Source organism: Scatophagus argus, chromosome 1 (assembly GCF_020382885.2).
Source record: "Scatophagus argus isolate fScaArg1 chromosome 1, fScaArg1.pri, whole genome shotgun sequence".
NCBI classification, from domain to species: domain Eukaryota; kingdom Metazoa; phylum Chordata; class Actinopteri; family Scatophagidae; genus Scatophagus; species Scatophagus argus.
In genome coordinates, this window is record NC_058493.1 from 26,932,165 (window position 1) to 26,951,189 (window position 19,025).

The 19,025-nt window shown below is 43.3% G+C and overlaps 2 protein-coding genes across 2 annotated transcripts; one reads left to right on the forward strand and one right to left on the reverse strand.

Moving 5' to 3' along the window:
- The first annotated feature begins 1,738 nt into the window (after positions 1-1,738).
- Positions 1,739-6,462, forward strand: LOC124062507 (immunoglobulin superfamily containing leucine-rich repeat protein 2-like). The gene is made up of 2 exons (XM_046395323.1): positions 1,739-2,304; positions 2,936-6,462. The coding sequence occupies exon 2, from the start codon at positions 2,945-2,947 to the stop codon at positions 5,105-5,107; it is 2,163 nt and encodes a 720-aa protein (XP_046251279.1). The 5' UTR covers positions 1,739-2,304; positions 2,936-2,944; the 3' UTR covers positions 5,108-6,462.
- A 1,747-nt stretch (positions 6,463-8,209) lies between these two features.
- LOC124062512 (receptor for retinol uptake stra6-like) lies at positions 8,210-18,422 on the reverse strand. The gene is made up of 17 exons (XM_046395336.1): positions 18,199-18,422; positions 17,685-17,751; positions 16,550-16,635; positions 16,334-16,473; positions 15,106-15,272; positions 14,472-14,579; positions 13,880-13,950; positions 12,985-13,064; positions 12,780-12,841; positions 12,507-12,669; positions 12,327-12,402; positions 11,560-11,693; positions 11,102-11,219; positions 10,883-10,984; positions 9,664-9,827; positions 9,365-9,502; positions 8,210-8,839 (listed from the first exon to the last, which is right to left on the reverse strand). The coding sequence occupies exons 1-17, from the start codon at positions 18,297-18,299 to the stop codon at positions 8,580-8,582; spliced, it is 2,037 nt and encodes a 678-aa protein (XP_046251292.1). The 5' UTR covers positions 18,300-18,422; the 3' UTR covers positions 8,210-8,579.
- Positions 18,423-19,025: the final 603 nt, after the last annotated feature.

A 19,025-nucleotide genomic window follows, 5' to 3' on the forward strand; every position in this document is an offset into this window, starting at 1 on the left:
TGAAAACACTCTTCCTGTTTCTTCAATGCTTGTAGTGCCACCTGCTGGAAATTCATGTTCATTACAGAGGTCGGCAGAAGACGTGAGAGATGATCCACAGTTTCCCTCTTTATTACATGGCTGCTGAACGTTTTGAAACATGCTGTGGTGTTTAGTATTTTCTCTGTATGAAAATACACAAAAATGTTGTGTTGTTCTACATTTACTTTGTACATGTGCAACTGAAAAATGTATATTATTTTAACTTGTTTCAGCGGCTTGTACTACTGACTGATGGGTCAAATGTTTGGCATGAAAATAAAACGCGTGCATATTTTATTCTATTATATAAACACACCAAAATGAGTTGCAATTAATGAAATAAATGAATGACAAAATGCACTTTGTTATCTCGAGATAACAAATGAATTAACTCGACAACAGCATTCAAATGAATAAATTAATAAAAATTGCCCCTGGCCACAAGTTGCCCTTGAAAATCAATGGATGAGGTATGATACACCAAAATTATAAAACCAGGAGGTAATTTTATTATTTGAGGGAAATATTAATTGTAAGTGCAAACTGATACTAATGGAATACGTGCATACCTCATGAAACATGTAATTATTATCTTTTATCTTACTTTTAGATGAAAATGAAATGCGAGCCCCATGGTAAAACAGTGTCATGTAGAGGACAGTAAAGCAGCAGGTGAAGCTGCAGCTCCCTGCCTCAGGTGTGATGATCCAGCCTGCTGGCTGAAAACATGTCTGCTCTTTGATTTCAGATGCCAGACGTCTCTGCTCAGGACGCTAAACGTTTGAGCCTCTTCGTCCTAAAACTCCTCATGTTCTCCTGCAGCTTCAGCGCGATGCGTCAGAGTGTTTGTGGTACTGAAGGGGTCACGAGTGAAGCTGAGTCATTTGAATACTGATGCTGATGTGTTGACACTGAGACTTTCTCAGCTCTCTGCAGATTTCACTCTGCTGCCACCTAGTGAACACAGAGCTGCTGTACATGCTGCGAACAGGAGGTGGACACATTGATAAACCTGAGAAACCCAGCGTCACTAATTTTCTGATTATCACTTCAGGCATCATTTGTTTTGTTTATTTGTTTATTCTTTTTATCCTCCATTTGAATCTTTTAACAGCTTCATTCACTTCCTGTGCTCATCATTTTCTGTGATGCTGATGTTTTATATTTAATAAGCTCAAAGCTGAACTGCAAACTGCAAACTCAAGCCTCACATTTCAACTTGTTTGACTGTTTGTTGGAGGTGTGGCCTCTAAACAAACACACCGAACTCAAATGTAAAAAAATGACAAAAGAATAAATAATAAAATAACAAAACATTCTCAAACTTTGATCAGACTGTTAGTGTCTGTTTTCTAGCTGTTAACAACCATCTTCATCACAAATTATGAAGAAAAGTTTTTGCAGTTGCACAAATGATTTCACTTCAGCTGTGTGGAAACGCACACGTGTGTCCTCAGGTGGTAAAAGAAGGAGTGCAGGAGTAGACCAGACCCTGTTCTCCTCCCAGTTCTGTGAGATGTTTTGGTTTACAGCCACACTTGGGGCTAATCGATCAGTTACTGAGAGTCACACTGTGGCTTTTCTCTGTGGTGCAATAGCTTGAGTTTTAGCATAAAATGCATTAATCACAACTCAGACACAGCTTGTTTGGGGTGTAGGAGGACTGAATACAGGGCCCCCTGAGTACAGGGCCCCCCTGAGTACAGGGCTCCCCTCACTGAGGAATGAATAGCTGGGGATGTGGAGCCCATTGGCCTGCAGAATTTTGAGGTACGGCCCTGGGAGGTGGAGGCACTTAAAGGTGACACCAGCTGTTTGGAAATCCCTGTTACTGTTGTTATTTAGTGAAACTGGCCACACGAAGAAATACTGTTAATTAAAATTAGTAGCAGTATTACCATCACTGTTAAGCGTGTATTGTCATTATTATTATTATTGTTGTTGTTATGAAGCACTTAAGTGTTTAAAGCCCTCATATCAGCCGTCTGTACGCAGCGACGGTCACGTTGAACGTCGTTTCCCCTTTAAAATCTGTTTTTGAAACGTCGATGCTGATCTGTCCAGAGCTGTGAGGAGGGGAGGATGAGGGGAGGAGGGGGACAACTCGGTATGACATATATTGTCAGGGAGGAGAAACCCCGCATCGGACACGCGTGTTTTCACCATGCAGACGCAGACAGACGCCGTCAAACTTCAAACCAGGACGCATCCGGGACTCCTGTGACTGCAAACACCGACTGACGTCTTCGGCTTTCTGTGCCAAAATCCACAGAGAAAACGCAGGTAAGCTGGTCACCCCAGTTTGAGGCTGACGGATCCTCTTCCCTGCCCCCTCATCCATGTTTCATGTGCCACTCGGCGTCCAGGTCTCCCTGCCGGGGGGGATGAACTTTGGTCTTGTCGTGTCAGGTTGCACGGACGGTCGTGGTGTTTGTTTCACGGGGACATGAGAGAGTGAATTCCAGCGGTTTGCAGCTGTAATCAGCCAGAGGCAGACGGACGTGCGGCTGCCTTTCAGCACCAAGGACAGAGCTGAGGCTGCTGCTGCTGCTGCTGCTGCTGCGCAGTTTGAAAGCAGAAGCTTCTGCCATTGACTCAACAGCACACAGCCTCCCTGTCTGCTGTTTATCCAGTTCAGCTTTTAGTTTTTTCCCCACAGGGCCTTCTGTATTCTCAGGAATACAAGCCAACAGATTACATCTCGTCTTGTAAGGAGAAACTAAACCCTGAAGACTAAAGTTGAACTATTTTGGTCTTATTTTGACTGTGTGCGTCATTTAACACCTGACATATTTTTCTGTTAAACTGCTGATTTTTCATGCTTCTGCCCTTGTGATGATTTATCTTTAAATGTGCCACATGAGTCTAATTTTAATCCACTGACTGACAGATGGACTGTGACACTGTTTTACAGGAGCAGAAAATGGCGGCTGCAGACGTCCTCTTCTTCACTTTGTGGCTCGCCTCGGTCTTCACCACCGGACTTGGATGCCCTGGGCCCTGTGTCTGCTCAGACAAATACAGCCGCCATTTTGCTGATTGTTCCTACAAAGACTTAACCAAAGTCCCGGATGGTTTGCCTCCTAATGTTTCAACTCTCAGTCTCTCGACCAACAGGATCAGTCTGATACCACTGGGGAGCTTCGACAATGTCACCCGGGTGACGTCGCTGTGGATGGCCCACAATGTGATCGTCTCCATCGAACAAGGGGCCCTCACGCCTTTGGTTCATCTGCGTAACTTTGACATCAGCCATAATAAAATTGTAGACTTCCCATGGGAGGATCTGCAGAACCTCACCAACCTGCAGATGCTAAAGATGAACAACAATGAGATGGTTCACTTGCCAAGGGACGCCTTCTCCAACCTCAAAGACCTGCAGTCCCTCCGACTCAACAATAACAAATTCATAACCGTAGCCGAAGGGACGTTTGATGGTTTGGTGTCTTTGTCCTATTTGCAGATTTATAAAAATTCTTTTGCTTGCACCTGCACCCTCGACTGGCTCAGAGACTGGATATCAACGACCACCGTCTCCGTCCCAGAGAAGGATTTGATTGTCTGTGAATCTCCAGAGAACCTCAAAGGGGAAATGATCAGGAATTTGCCTGAGTCAAAGTGTGCAGGCGCTAATGTCACAATACAAATCGAACCAAATGCTCACAACGCAACCTTCCATGAGGGCAGCACATTAGTCCTGACTTGTGAATTCACAGGAAACCCAAAGCCACTGGTCATGTGGAGCATTCACAGCAACAGTCTGAGGCGAGAGCTGGCTTTGTCGTTCACTGAGGACGACTCACAATTAACTGACGTCTCCTTACTGTCCCACAGTGCTGTTAAAGTCTTTAACAATGGGACTCTTGTCATTTCACACATCAGGAAAGAAGATGGCGGCAACTACAGCTGCTCGGCTACGAATGAATTTGGGACAGCCGAGGATTGGGTGTCATTGACGGTGACGGATTCACCAAAGCCAGCACCCAAAATGCAGCTGACTACAACACGGACCTACGCTGAAACGCACCAATCTGTGCTCCAAACAACAGACCAAACATCTGAGTCTGATTCTGTGCATCTCCCTGATTTGAAAAGAAAAGAAAACACGCACATCTTGCCCACTTTCTCACCCACCGCAGAGATCAGCTCTAAGTCTGAGGAGGCAACAAGGTATCCGTCACGTGCCAGCAAATGTGGCTTGACTGCTAACACGAGATACGTCTCGAGCCACGTCTTTAACGGGAGCCTGGATGATATCAAGCAGTACACCTTTGACTTTGGTGTCATTGCATTAGGGGTGTCGGAAACAGAAGCAACAGTGCGACTCAATCCTCTTCTCATACCCAGAGACAAGAGCATCAACCGGGCCTCCGCCGCCGCCGCTGCCACCACCACCACATCCGAGAGCCTCCGCACTGACAGTGAAGAGCATCGCGGCTTCTCAGACGTTTCTGACAAAGTCCGTTCAAATGGCTTGTATCTGTGTGTCACCGCTGACAGCAAACACTCGGCCGTGCAGTGGTCCAGGATCAAAGAGGGCGTCAAGACGTATCTGTTCAGCGGTTTACGTCCTGGCACCAATTACTCCCTGTGTCTGACCTACAGAGGGGAGGACTGCGAAGTCCAGGTGTTGTTCACCACCAGGAGGAAGGTACCAAACCTGCTCATCATCATCTCGGTCAGCATCTGCCTGCTGACTGTGTCGACCGTGCCTCTCCTCGGCGCAACGTGCTTCCACCTGGTCTACAAATACCGCAGCAAGACCTACAAGCTGATCCTGAAGGCCAAAGACCAGTACAACATGGAGAGGAACCTCGCCGCCAACTTTAGCATCCACGCGTCTCACACCGAGTCTCAGAGGAAGATCAACGGCAGCCAGCTGGACGAGGAGGAGGGGGAGACGGAGAGCGTGGACGGTGAGAAGGAGGCCGACACAGAAGAAAGTGTCATGACTGAATCGTTTAGCTTGTCTCAGTGCAGGGGGAATCTAGACAACTGCGAGGTGGGATCTGAGTACAGTGACCGCTTACCGTTAGGAGCTGAAGCGGTGAATATTATGAGCAGCTACAAATATACAAATCAGTAATTGCTGACTGTTTCTGTCATTCACAGTTTTGTTTTTGCATTTCGTTAAAGATCAAAAACAGGGTTGTTTTCAGTTTGTTCCCTTGAGGCTTGCAAAGACAGACCGTAAATAATGTTTTGTTCCGTCTGACAGGAACCAAAATGCATTAACATGTTTTAAATGGTTCAGTGAGGAGACAGGCCGCCAGCTGTCAGGCTTCATCGACCGTCAGGGGTTTTCCAGACAAAACACGTTAGTGAAAGCTGAACTGGTTTGGGCTGTGCTGACCTCCATTTTGTAGCAAGAAATGTCACAGTTTCCTCCTTTCACAACAGTCATTTATTTGGCTTCTGAAAAACCACTTCCATAAACACTGAAGAGTCACTGGAGAGAAGAAACAGAACCGGCTTGTGGCCAGAGGGACACTCAACCATCAAAGCTTTCAGTATCTGCTCAGCTTCACGTTCTATTAAGATGTCACTGGTGGTGAGTTCAGTCAGAAGCCTTCCTCAGAGTGTTTAAAGTTTAACATTTAGGAAAATACACATATTTGCTTTCTTGCAGCTGAAAACACATTCACATGTCTGTTCGCTAGATATGCAGCCACATCCAGCAGCAGCTTAGCTCAGCTTAGCGCCAAGACTGAAAACAAGGTTTCAGTGAGCTCATTGGCTTGCTGAGTAGCACATGGGAATAAATGAGAATGCCAAGAAGTTTTAAATGTGCATCTGGATCCAAATCTCCAATCTCCAAAACACACATGGTGGTAGACAATCATGGGATGCATAAAGCAGATATTTAGATTTATAAGCGCAATAGTTCATAAGAAACAAAACTATTCCAAAATGCCTTATCTTTCTTCCTGGTAAAAGTCATGAATCCCTGGTCCATCTTAATAACAAATTTCAGTAAAGTCTGTCAACATCTTTTATCTCACTTAATGCACAAAGAAACAGAAAAATAACCTTTTGGTCAGCTGGTAATCCATCACAGTAAACATGGAGGCTGAACAGTGAGATGTCAGCCCTGCAGCTGTAAAATATTTTAGCTTGATTAGCTGGGACTCCATCTCGGCGCCACTTTCGACCAAAAGAGTTACGAATTGCCAAAATGTCGAGTGCCGTCCACAAAGTCAGCACTGAAATAAACTATAAAGTCTCTGCCAGGAAATAATCAATCAATCAATCAGTCAGTCCAAATGTATCATTATAATTGAAATTATTGCCGCTGTCTATTAATTTAGAGCGCGTTTGTTGAAATGTGATCCTAACTAACAGCTTGTGAGGGAAAACAAGATGAGAGCAAACACAAGTAAGGACGACGGTTGAATAAAAATCAATAAAATCAATCGTTATGGAAATAAGATGTGTTAAAAGAACAAAGCTTGTGTTACATGTGACATGTTCTGCAAAACGATAATCAAAAGTGTGCACTAGTTGTAGACGGTAGAAAACGAGCTGAGTGTCACTAAAAGATGCTGACATAATCTGCTTCAAACGTACAGTAAATTTGTGCTGTCGTGTTAGGAGTGCAGTAGCTTTACGAAAACTCAACCCTCTCACGAGGGAGTTTAAGTGTTAATAAAAAAACCTAAAAATCGAGTTGTTGTTGTCGTCTCAACGAGGGGCCCATCGCGTCCTGCAGCCGTCAGCTCTTTGTCATGCTGTGAACTGATTTCATGTTGGGTGTTTTGAATGAGCTCTCTGCACTGCTCGTAACATGTTCAGTGTTATCCACCAGGAGTACTGCAGTGTTTAACAGTACAAGTACCTCTGAGTGTGTATGTGACGTTGTTGCCTTGTTGTATCCGGGTCCATCCCGTCGTGTGTTAGGAGACCTGCATGCTGCCTGTTGTTGTGAGTCGCAGTATGCCGAGTCTTGTGTTGATATAACTGAAGAATAACTTTGGCTCTGTGTTTGCTGCTGTCTTTTTCTGTTTTATACCCCTGTGACAAAGCAGACACTGTGTTTTTACCAAAGTGTTTAAATATCCTCACTAACTCTCAATCCTATGTGCCTCAATAAAGTTTTGACAAATGAGTACTAAAAGATTCCTCGTCTTCCTCTTGTTTTTTTTTCGTTGTTGTCATACCAAACATTTGGCTCATCCACATGTGTGTGAAACATAAAAAATATATATATGACAAGACATTTTCTGGTATCTTATAAACACCTTCAGTTTTACCGAGAAACACTGATAACAATATGCAGAATATGGAAGATCAAAAAAGACTTGCAGGTTGAATAATAAAATTGATGAAAACGAAATTAATGATGCGTAGGTCAAATAATGAAGCAATTAACTGAAATAAATAAATCAAATTGTATCTGTGTTCAGTCATTGTTAGTACGATTCATGAACAACACACTTAACACATTTTGGTGTACTGAAACATTTTATTGCAATTGTAAAAGGGATATAAATGAAGTGAAAAAATTAGCTCCATTGCTTGTCAAATGTTAGGACAGAAGTTCATTCATATATTCATTAAAATATCCCATCACATGGTTCATAATTACAAAGCAGGAACTGCTGCGCACACCAGCTGACCAAACGTCACGGTGGAGAATTATTTTACTTTAGATGACAAATGGTTTAGTCTAACGGTAAAACATCAGTGGACTGACTGAAACACGCTGACAGAACTGCATCAATCAGAGGCAGAAACGGATTCTGACCTCATAATGAGTCCCTGTCCCTGTCCTCTGATGCTGCCATTGACCAGAACTGTCACAGTCGATATGCAATCAGTCAGAGGCCTCAGCAGTGCTGCACGAGCACAGAAACTTTTGTTTCAGCAAGGTGGGAGGTGCCGGACTTACTCTTTGTTAATGTTTCGTTTATTTCATGCATTGTTTTTGGGGCCTTGAGGGTCATGGGCCAAAGACGCCTAACCAAGTAACAAAGTGATAAAGTGACAGCAACAGATGTGTGTCAGGAGGTGGCAAACACTAAAGCCTGCAGCAACTTGCAACTTACTGTGAAAGCACATTTTAAGCTTAAAAACTGGAGTCCGAAAACAACAAAGATGCTGCTGGCTTTAAGTTTGCCACCGCGTACCTGATTTGATCCACAATAAAGACCAGCTTGTGCCAACTGAACCAAGTAAAAACCTAAGAGTGACAGTATACTCCAAACGTGCTCAAACAGCAAAACTAAACAACAAAGCTCGGCTCTGCCTGTGGCACTGATCACAGAGCCCAGGGTTACTATCACAGTGACGTGTGTGAATTCAGAAAAGTTGTCAGCCGAAGTAAAGATCACCATAGTGTGTGCAGGTGGGTCAGTCCTCAGGTGGGTTAAAACATCCCATCACCTGTTTATGTCCAACAAAAATGTGATTAGTTGCTTTTTATACAAGTTGTAATTAATTCAACATGATTCACAAGCTTCTTCCAGCAAGAAGCCCAGATGATGTACACTGTTTGGCTCACTGTGCCATAGCAGTCTGAATGGAGTATACTGCCAGCCACACTACACAGTTTAGTGGTCTCAGTCAGTTTTGTCTTGGTTCACCGGGGTCTCAGTGGACTGGACTGGCGCTGCGGCTGGCTCCCCGGACTCCTTCGTGCTGCCTTTCTTGGAGCTGTGGTTCGGGGTCCCGTTCAGGACGCTCTCAGAGGTCTGCAGGGTCTGGAAGTGCTTCCTGGAGCCCAGCAGAGAGGGGTTGTTGACCAGCGTGTACAGCAGCTGCCAGCGAGAGCGAATCCTCCGACGGCTGGTGACCTCGCTCGGCCTGTTCTCCTGAATCCCTGAAAGCACGGAGGAGCAGGCTGTCAGGGCAGAAGGAAACCCCGAACCGTGTAAGTGAATTCAGGATAGCATGCTGTCGAGCTAAACGCTTATTCTGACATACTAATCATGATCATCGTGATGAGGCTGAAATGCTAAATGTTGTATAGTAAACCTAATTGTGTCTATTTAACAAGGAGCACAGCATTAGGCTGCTGGCTCACAGTAACAAAGCGACGTCAGGATTCAGGAGTCTGACAAGCTGAGTCTGAGGAGGTTTTAATGGCCACCGTACAGAAGTGAAGAAGTGAGGTGAGGAAACTTTCATCCATGACATCCAATTTGATCTGGAGAGAACTTTGGTGATGGCTTAACTTTTCATCCAGTGCCATCATCAGGTCAAAGTTTTAATTTAGTCAATACTTAAATCTAACAAACTTCACAACAGGTCAGTGACTGTAGATTTTTGGTCTTGCTGATGTTCATCTCTGGAAGTCCATATGTTTTAAATGAAATCTCCAAAGAATGCGTGTTTTGGCCTCTACCTTCCTCTGCATCTCTTATTTTCTGTCCAGCTCGACCACTCTCGACCAACATGTCCAGCAGCAGCCCACAGAAGGCCTTCATCACCGGGTGTGACTGGCTGACCTCCACCCTCAGGGAGTGGGTGTAGTATCTGTAGGCTGGATGGGGTCAAAGGTCACAGAGTTTCACTGAAGTCAGACAGAGATCATGGACAAAAAGTTTCAAATTTAATAGCAAATACTGGTGTCAGTATTTACATGACCTTACTAAGACATAATGTCTGTGTGCTTAAAGTTTGATAGAATATAAAACGTAATACCTGGGTCGTAGGACTCCGCAGTACGGTGCAGCAGACTTATGTCAATACGACCAAGATGGATGATGTTGTACAAAGCTGTTATCACCATTCTCCATATTGCGACTATCAGTCCCACCACGGTGTTGATCAGGAACAGCAGGTACGTCAGCAGAAACAGACTCTCTCTGGAAACCACCAGAAAATATTTATTAATGTATGATAACTGTTTCTGGAGACAAAAGTGCTGGCCCTGCCAAGGCCTCACCCAGGCCCAAAGCCAGGATTTAACATGTGAACCTCAGTTTACTTGGCAACGTAATATCTTTTCTGACTCTGGAGGAACAAGCCCCTGATGGGCTTTCAAACTGTGGGAGTAGCGCTTGAAAAATATGGGTTTTTACGAGCCCGAACCACCTCAACTGGCTCCTCTTGAAGTGAAGAAGCAGTGGTTCTACTCTGAGCCACTCCCGGATGTCCGAGTTCCTCACCCTGTCTTCTGGCTCAACTCTCTCTTCACCACGACAGACCGATACAGCGTTCGCATCGCAGTAGATCCTGCTCCGATCCACTTGTCAATCTCTCGCTCCATTTTAGCGTCACTCGTGAACAAGCTGCTTGATGATGCCAATAGGACTACATCATCAGCAAAAAGCAGTAATGGAATCTCCACTTGGCTGAGCCTAGAAATTCTCTCCATAAAAACTATGAACAGAACCGATGACAAAGGGCAACAATGGCAACACAGAGACTGGATGGCCTGTAACAATGGACCAACCACCCCATTATTCCCTGGGAACCCCCCACAGGATGCCCCAAGGGACTCGGTCATCTCCTTCTCAAAGCCTTCTCCAAGTCCACAAAACACATGGGGACTGATTGGGCAAACTCCCACAACCTCTCCAGCATCCTTGGGACGCTGTAGAGCTGGTCCAGTGTTCCATGACCAGGACGAAAACTGTTCCTCTCTGATCTGAGTTTCGAGTAATGGACGGATCCTCTTTTCCATATATATTACATAGAACCTTTTTTATCTAAATGAAAGAATTACTTGGTAAAATAACAAAATAAATAAATAAAAAACTATAACAAGTAAACTGCAAAGCAAGCAACATTTCACACAGAAAATTTAATATTCCTTCAATCTGATGGGGACCCAAAATCATACCAGATTCTTCCACTATTCATGAATTTTCTAATCAACACATTCACAGGAAATGAAACTGCAATGGGTTTCACACACCTGTTGTTCAAGTCTCTCGTACCAGCTTCCTTTTTGATAAAAGCAAACTTAGCGGTCACGTGTTGAAGCACAGTCACCAGCAGCAGTGTGACCCAGGCAGGCCTGTGACATCACAAAGACCAAAGATTAAAAATTTAAAAATAAATAAATAACCATATTTCTGTTTTGATCAGTAAATCATGATATAACAAAGAGCCACAGTGACGTTGGCTGACTCACCATGCCTTTCCCGCCATTTCAAAAACGATGATGTTACGGCCGTAAAAAACAGGGATAATTATCAGAAACACCAGGAACAAGAAACAGATGAAAAACACGACGGTCTGAATAGCCATTCCTGCCGACACAACACAGAAACAGGATATTTTTAACACATTTTCAAAAGGTTTTCACACTCACACACACACTTCTCAATTCTTATACCAACAGCATCAAAAAACCTCCAAAAAGTTTGGCTCAGCATGCTTGTCAACCCTGTCTGTTGTATTCAGCCTAGAAAATGGGTTTGTAGTGGTCTATTTTTAGCGGCGGATTAATACACATTTAATGCTTCAGTGAGTATTTCTGGCAGCGGGAGGGTGTATGTGGAATTGAGTTATAAAATAAGGCGTGTGTGTGTTAATGGTGATAAAGGAACGCGTTCAAATGGATGATGCTGCCGTGTGGTTGAGCTTTACCGAGGCAGACGATCGCAGCCTGATATCCCGCCAAACCCATCCAACAGACAATTCCAGGTTTAGAGGGACAGATTGTCTTCTGGCTGTTGTAAATGCTGTAAATGTCTCCTTTGTACAGTCCTTTCAGGTTTGACCTGAAACAAATCAAAACAAGTGGTGCATCAGGTTCAGAAGGGAAAGTCTTAAAACAAAGAGGAATGAGACGGGTTACGTCAGGTGGCAGAAAACGCGACCTGATTGGCTGTTTTCCAGCTCTTGGGTGGACATGACAGACCTGCTTAAAGGATGAGTACAAACATGGAGACACGATAATAAAAAATAACTGACAGAGTCCCTTGAAGTGGTACATAAAGGAACATCCGGCCCGTCCTCCTCAGACAAAAGGCCATATTGGTCGTCTGTGCAAGCATTTTCGTACGACCCACATTTAGTAAGGAGCATGGCGACCTCTAGTGGCCGCTAGACCTTTAGCGACCTGGATTGCCTACTTCCTGTCTTAAATGTTTTCAGAAGCAAAGGTTAGCCTACTGTTTGTAAACTGGAAGCCAAATTGTTTCCCTGAATTGTTAAAATGAATGAAAAATCTCCCCAGTCTTGTCCACCCGTTCATCCCCTTTTCTCAACTAAAACATTCTCAGGACCATCTTTTAGTGTTCTGTCTCTGCATTCTGGTTGTTTTGTTGTGTTTTGTCTCTTCACAGGTGCCATACCTCTTTAACAAAAGGGATTTTTTTTACCTCCTTCCTACAGGGTTTGACTGCACTTACCTGTGAAGTATCATGGACCTCATGAGCATGACGAGACTGACCAGACAAGACAGGGTCATCGCACAGAGGTAGCACACTGACAAACAACAAGGTGTGAAACAGAAACACAACTAGATGCTTATTTTTTCCAACCACGCACATTCAGATTTTGTTAAAAGTCAGAGAAGCAGCTCCACGTACCTTCCAGCAACCACGTATAGAAGGTCACAATTTTTACAACTTCCATCCTGTCGTCTGATAGGACGATCCCAAAGCCGAGCAACAGGAAGGCGATGTTCTCATCAATCCCAGCACGGACGATATGAAGAGTGGGGACCACCAGGACGACTAACAACAGCGCCGTCTGAAGGGGGAGCACACGAGTTCACGCTCCACAGAGACAAACGGCAGCAGCAAGACTTTGTCAGATATAAAAGGTGAAAGTTCGTGACGGTGGACGGCATAAAGACTTACATGATAAATCGCCACAAAGGCGACAAAGGCTGACACGGCCAGCTTCAGAGGAAAACGAAACACTGAAAGACAAATTAAGTACATGATGTGAGTCGGTGGACCTCATTTCAGTCACAAATAACTGCATTAAAGCATTAAGTTCAGAGACTAAAATTGGTTAATTAATTAAAAAGATAAATCCATGCTTCAGTGCAAGCGCACAAACCTTTTTCTGGTACATAGATGTAACTCTTGTGCACCTCCAGTATTCTCTCTGCCAGCGTTGGTTTGTCTGTAGACAAAGAGCTGTGACAGAAACAGTCATTTTCCTGTTGAAACTAAACTCTGACTGAATGAACTCCTTTCATTCATCCTAATATAACTATACACATATTTTTTTCATTAAATAAGCAAAGGATGTTATCTTATATTAAGGAAAACAAGAGTCATAAAATAAAAATAACACACTTATTTCATAAGTTTGAAATCTTTCTCATCCATTGAATTATTTACTTTAGGTCTGTAAAATGTGACTCTGCATCAGAGATTAAAGCAAAATACCGTCTGTATTTTACTTTATAAATCCTTTAAAAATTAGGTTTTATTTGTCTCACAGCCTGGCTTTGTTATTGTTATTTCACAGACAGATTTCACAATCATTAGTCACTAATGTTTATCCAATATGGAGCGATTTTTTTTGCCAGAGAACCGATATGGCAGCCAGACGGAGTCAGACATCACAGACAACAGAGTGGAGTGTAGAGCCAAAATATTTTCACATCGAATTCAGTGAATTAAGGGTTTATATGTCAACAAAACCACAGCTGGTGATTGTTGGAACAGTGAAAAACTCACCAAGACAAGTTTTGGTGAATTTTAATTTGTTTCTGTCAATCTGCTGCGTTTTTAATTGTCTACAAAGTAAAATGATTGTTTTTGTCAATGGAGTCTGGCTGCTTTAGGGAGAAAGTGATACAAATGACTGGACCAATTCCAAAACCTTTAGTTGCATGTGTTTTGGCCGATGAATTGATGCTAAATCATCACAGCTCAACCCTGCACATGTTTTTGCTTCTCTATGAGGCTCCACACCAAAAACCCAGAAAATCATCTCCATTCACCTGGCAGCAGTTGAGGACCTTTTCTTGAGAAGTGACTTCACGTAGTCGATGTAGTAGCTGCTGTCAAGGTCCTACGAGAAAAACGTTCAGGGTCTTAACGCCGCACACTTGTTGAAATGAAAGCAGTGAGCTTCAGCCGATGTTTGGTTGAAAACATCATGATATTAAAAGAAAACCACCATTCTCAATGGATGAACAATAACACGTTTTTTTAAAACAAGGATAAATGGAGATAAAAGTGCAAAAGACGACTTTGCAGTGAATGAAAGCTCGGTTTTTATAATTTATTTGTTTATTCTCACTTCTTGAATTCCTCCTCTAAATCAAAACTGAACACTGAAAACTGTACACAGTTTAAACGTGCAGTTAAAACAAAAACTATGCCTGAAATGGGGGGGAAATCACCTCCATCGTCATAATCTGCTCAAAGTTAAACCTGCTCTGTTCTGGACAAGCTGCTTACAGTAATCATGTTTTACATTGTTGAAATTCATGGGCCTTTCTTCAGCCTGAGATTAGCTTACATGCTGGCATTTGCAGCGTTTCATCAGAGGACAGGTGGAACTGATGTCTGCATTTTGACTTCTCTCACCTCGTCCGTCTTTGGTCCTTTGACAAACAGCAGGAGAAACTGGACGCAGAGATATGCAAGGCAGGCGAGCTGAGGAAGACTTGCAAGCAGAGCGTAGTACTTATAGATCTGTGAGGAGGAAAATAAATTAAAAATCAGTCATTTAGAGGCTTGACGCACCTAAAATCCCAACAAAATCAGCTGAGGTGAAGGGAAGTTTGCTTTTAGGTGTTAAAGCGTCCAGCAGTGCAGTGTGTTTGAGAGGTGAAGTCCTGGTTAGTCTGGATAATCCGCCATCAGCAGTATTTTCTGCAGAAGATTAAAGCTGCAGTAATAATTTTTAGATTAAATTACTTTGTGTGATGTGAAAGTGGTCAGACTGCACTTTCTAGCCTTTCTAGCTAGTTTTGATTTTACTTCCCGTTTCTGCCATTAACGTTTTACAAGGTGATTATATGTCAGCTTGCTCTGCTGCCCCCAAGTGGCCAGAAAAGCAGAAATGCAGTTTTAAAAAACTACTGCCAGATGGGACAAACATTTTGAAATCATAGGTGATATAAGTTGTGAGATGATGTAAATCTGCTCTTCACACTGTGACAGCCACCACAGCTCTGGCTTTATTAGACCACTGTGGCTAATGGTGTTGGTGTCTCACCTCTGGAGTCTTTGGACAGTCAAACTTCTGCCACAACAGGACGCTAAAGTGACTGAAGGACAGCAGCGTCCCGAACACATAGCCGGCTTTGTGCTGCAGAGTGCCGCAGACCAGCAGAGGATAATACAGGACAGGGTAGTAGAAGATGGCGATTATCTTCATGTACTCTGGACAACAAGAGAAGAAAAGAGTTTATCCTCCGCCGACGTGTGACCTCCTACAGGCTGCTCGGCGCTGATGAAACAGGAACCCCGTTTACAGCGCATGTGGAAGGTATTCACAACGCTTCACTTCTTCCACATTTTGTTGTGTTACAGTCTGTCTGTTACAGCCCAAAATGGATTAAATTCATTTTCCCCCTTAAAATTCTACACAAAATACCTCACAATGACAAAGTGAAACAAGTTTGCTTGAATTTTTTTGCAAGTTTATCAAAAATAAAAAAAAAAGCCAAAAACATAACATGTACATAAGTATTCACACCCTGTGATCAATACTTTATTGAAGCCCCTTTGGCAACATCAAGTCTTTCTGAGTATGAGCCTATAAGCTTGGCACACTTATGTTTGGGCAGTTTCTCCCACTCTTCAATGCAGAACCTCTCAACCAGGACCTTCAATGTGGCAGAAATCAACACACTCCTGTCTACACACAAGTCCTTTGACTTTGTGGCTTGTGTTCTGACATGCTGTCAACTGTGAGGGCTTATATAGACAGGTGTGTGCCCGTCCAAATCACGCCCAATCAACTGAATCTACCACAGGTGGACTCAGCTCAAGTTGTAGAAACCTCTGAAGGATGATCAATGGGAACAGGAAGCACCTGAGCTCAATTTTGAGTGTCATGTTAAAGAGAGTGAATACTTATGTACATGTTACATTTTTTGTTTTTCATTTTTAATAAATTTGCAAAAAGCAAATTTGTTTCACGTTGTCATTATGAGGCATTTTGTGTCGAATTTTGAGGGAAAAATGAATTGAATCCATTTTGCAATGAGACTGTAACATAACAAAGTGTGGAAAAAGCGAAGCGGCGTGGATACTTTGCGGATGTGCTTTATCACGTCTGTCCAACGTAATCCGAACATACAAAAGAAATTCTGCCTCCCTCATTTTACTTACGAAACACATCACGACTGCACATCCTGCACATAACTTTGTTATCATGTGTGAGTGAATATGTTTGTGCTTTATCATCAGTGCACAAAACCAAACATAAAAATGTGCACCTTTAATGTCTGCTGGAGTGTCTTTGCAGAACGGCAGGGGGTCCGGGCCGATCACCAGCACAGCCAGCCTGCTGAACACCAGTCCGAACACAGCCATGACCAGGCCTTTGTTCTGAGTCTGGTCCAGGAAGTTGGTTGGACTGTGACATCGTAGAGGTGGTATGAGACAAACCTGCACTCTAAAGTCCCATTTATCTACCTGCTCTTCGAACTCACCTGAAGATACTGGAGGATCCTCTTGTGAATCCTTGGCAGAGTTTGTTCTTTCTGGAGAGAAACGCCAGGACCAACATGATCACCAGCTGCAGGGAAAGATGAAATTCAAAGAGTTTTTGGTCATCACACAGTTGATTGATGTTTGAACTCAAATCTGATGACAAAAGGTGCTGAACTTGAATGATTTAAATCTTAATGCAAACTCAAAACACTGAATTTTCTGCTCCTGACCCACAGCCAAATGATTGGTTTTCTGCTGTCTCACTCGTGGCTTCAGGAAATGTCTGTGCGTCCACTCAATGCTGCCTTCTCATGGCACAAACATTTGAACTTTTTTGTTTTAAAAGTCAGTGCAAACTTTGATGTGAGGTTATTTAATTTAAAATGATATTATTCGAAGCACTTGCCAGCTACAGTATCTCGTTAAAAGTAAATAACAAAGTAAAGCAGCTTTGCGGACGCAGTCGGACACGCATCAGTCACGAGCGCCTCGTATAGAGACGCTCAATCTTCAGACTACAACATCTTGTTAGCTGAGATCAGCTCGACTGACCCAGCTGTCACAGTTTGTTAAACATCATTAGTACAGTATGAGGAGCGCTGTGACCGAGCGGCCTTCACTCGTAAACTGGGTCAGGACAAAATGATGGCCAACATTAAAGTGAAGCAACAGACAGCTTTGCAGCTCTAACAGCTTCCACTCTTCTGTGAAGGCTTTCCACAACATGTTGGAGTGTTTCTGTGGGAGTTTGTGCCCATTCATGCAGTAGAGCATTTGTGAGGTCACACACTGATGTTGGACCAAAAGGCCTGGCTCACAATCTCCGTTCCAGTTCATCCCAAAGGTGTTGGATGGGGTTGAGGTCAGGACTCTGTGTGGGCCAGTCAAGTTCTTCCACACCAAACTCATCCAACCATGTCTTTATGGAGCTTTGCTTTGTGCACTGGGGCACAGTCATGCTGGAATCGACTGCACAAATGCATAGCGTTGTCCAAAATGTCTTGGTGTGCTGAAGCATGAAGATTAAAATATCCATTGACATGAATAGACACGTACGATCAATTTAATGTGCATCAACACTCAACAAAATGTGCCTTTGCTTTTCAGTCACTTTTCAGACTTGAGTGTACTTACTGATATCGACAGCATGCATATGTGGAAGAGCCTGTCGTCTGCTGTGGGGTCACATGGTGCAATGACTCTGTGACAAGAAGGCCCCCACAGTGACACACACACACACACACACACACACACACACACACACACACATATATAAATGGACTCTTGGAAAAATTCTGACACATTTACCGGTACTCAATATTTAGATCTCATCTCGCTGTTAGCTGCACAAAAAATGCAAATGTTCAAGAAACAGTTAAAAGTATTATAAAAATTGTTGAAATGTCCCTTTACAGCTTGGCTTCTGCAACAAATTTTCACAAGTGATTGACTGCTACTGGATAAATGATCCGATGATAATGATATGATAATAACGATATGATCTGAACTCAAGTTAAACTGAGAAGTAATTGTTTGAACACCAGAAGTGTTCAAATTAAGCACAAAATGAATGAATTCCAACAACAACAACAACATTAATCAAAATAAAGTGAGAATCAGATTTCTCACACTGAATCTTCTCACTCACTCTTTGGGCGGTTTGGTCGGCTCTGCACTGTTTGAGTACCAGTCTGAATAATCGTAGTAGGAATATTCGAAAGGCTCAAACTCCACCTTGCTGTGATTCATGGCAGCTTCTCAGCCGAGTCACACGGGCGAAGCAGGATGGTTAAAGAAGATGGAGGGGAGTCCGGACAGTCAGGCTGCTGGGCGATCTGCTGCTGCTGCTGCTGCTGCTGCTGCTGCTGCGAGGTGTCGGCTCACACGCCTTCCAGTCCAAGCAGGAGCTCAAACACAGCAGATTAACAGCTGCACAGAGAGGAGGAGGAGGAGGAGGAGGAAGAGGAGGGACAGGATCAACAGTGAGGAAGAAACTGACCCGAAGTGACCCCGTGTTGTTTCTCCCTGACGTGCACACATCATTCAGTGGGAGAATGCAGCTCAGTAAGTTTGTACAAGTACTGTAGTGAAGCATAAATTTGAGGTATTTTACTTGGGTATTTTCCTTTTCCTAAATGTAACATATTTACATAACACGAGGAGCTTATGAACGAAGACGTTTTGTTGTGGATTAAGTTACATACAAGCACAGCTGAAACAGTTCCTGGATGAGTTGAATTTTTTTCTCCATGGAAGCTGCCAAACATCTCAAAGTTCCAGCTTCAGCCTCTAACGTCACGATTTGCTGCTTTTTCGTGTATTTGTTTAAATAATTTTAGTTTCATGTATTTATTCACTTACTGTAGTTGTGTAATTGTGTCACTTTGGGCTCTGATTTTTAAGATTTAAGATGACCTTTGTGAATTAATGACGTTTATTTGCAAACCAAGCAACCGAGAAAATAATCAGCAGTTT

What these genes read in the sequence shown, in the direction of transcription:
- LOC124062507 (XM_046395323.1), top strand. Translation starts at nt 2,945, where the DNA reads ATGGCGGCTGCAGACGTCCTCTTCTTCACTTTGTGGCTCGCCTCGGTC.
- LOC124062512 (XM_046395336.1), bottom strand. Translation starts at nt 18,299, where the DNA reads ATGAATCACAGCAAGGTGGAGTTTGAGCCTTTCGAATATTCCTACTAC. An exon ending in GGATCCTCCAGTATCTTCAG is followed by an intron (nt 16,474 to 16,549) that starts GTGAGTTCGAAG and finishes ACGATGTCACAG; the next exon opens with TCCAACCAACTTCCTGGACC. An exon ending in AGGTCCTCAACTGCTGCCAG is followed by an intron (nt 13,065 to 13,879) that starts GTGAATGGAGAT and finishes TTTCTGTCACAG; the next exon opens with CTCTTTGTCTACAGACAAAC.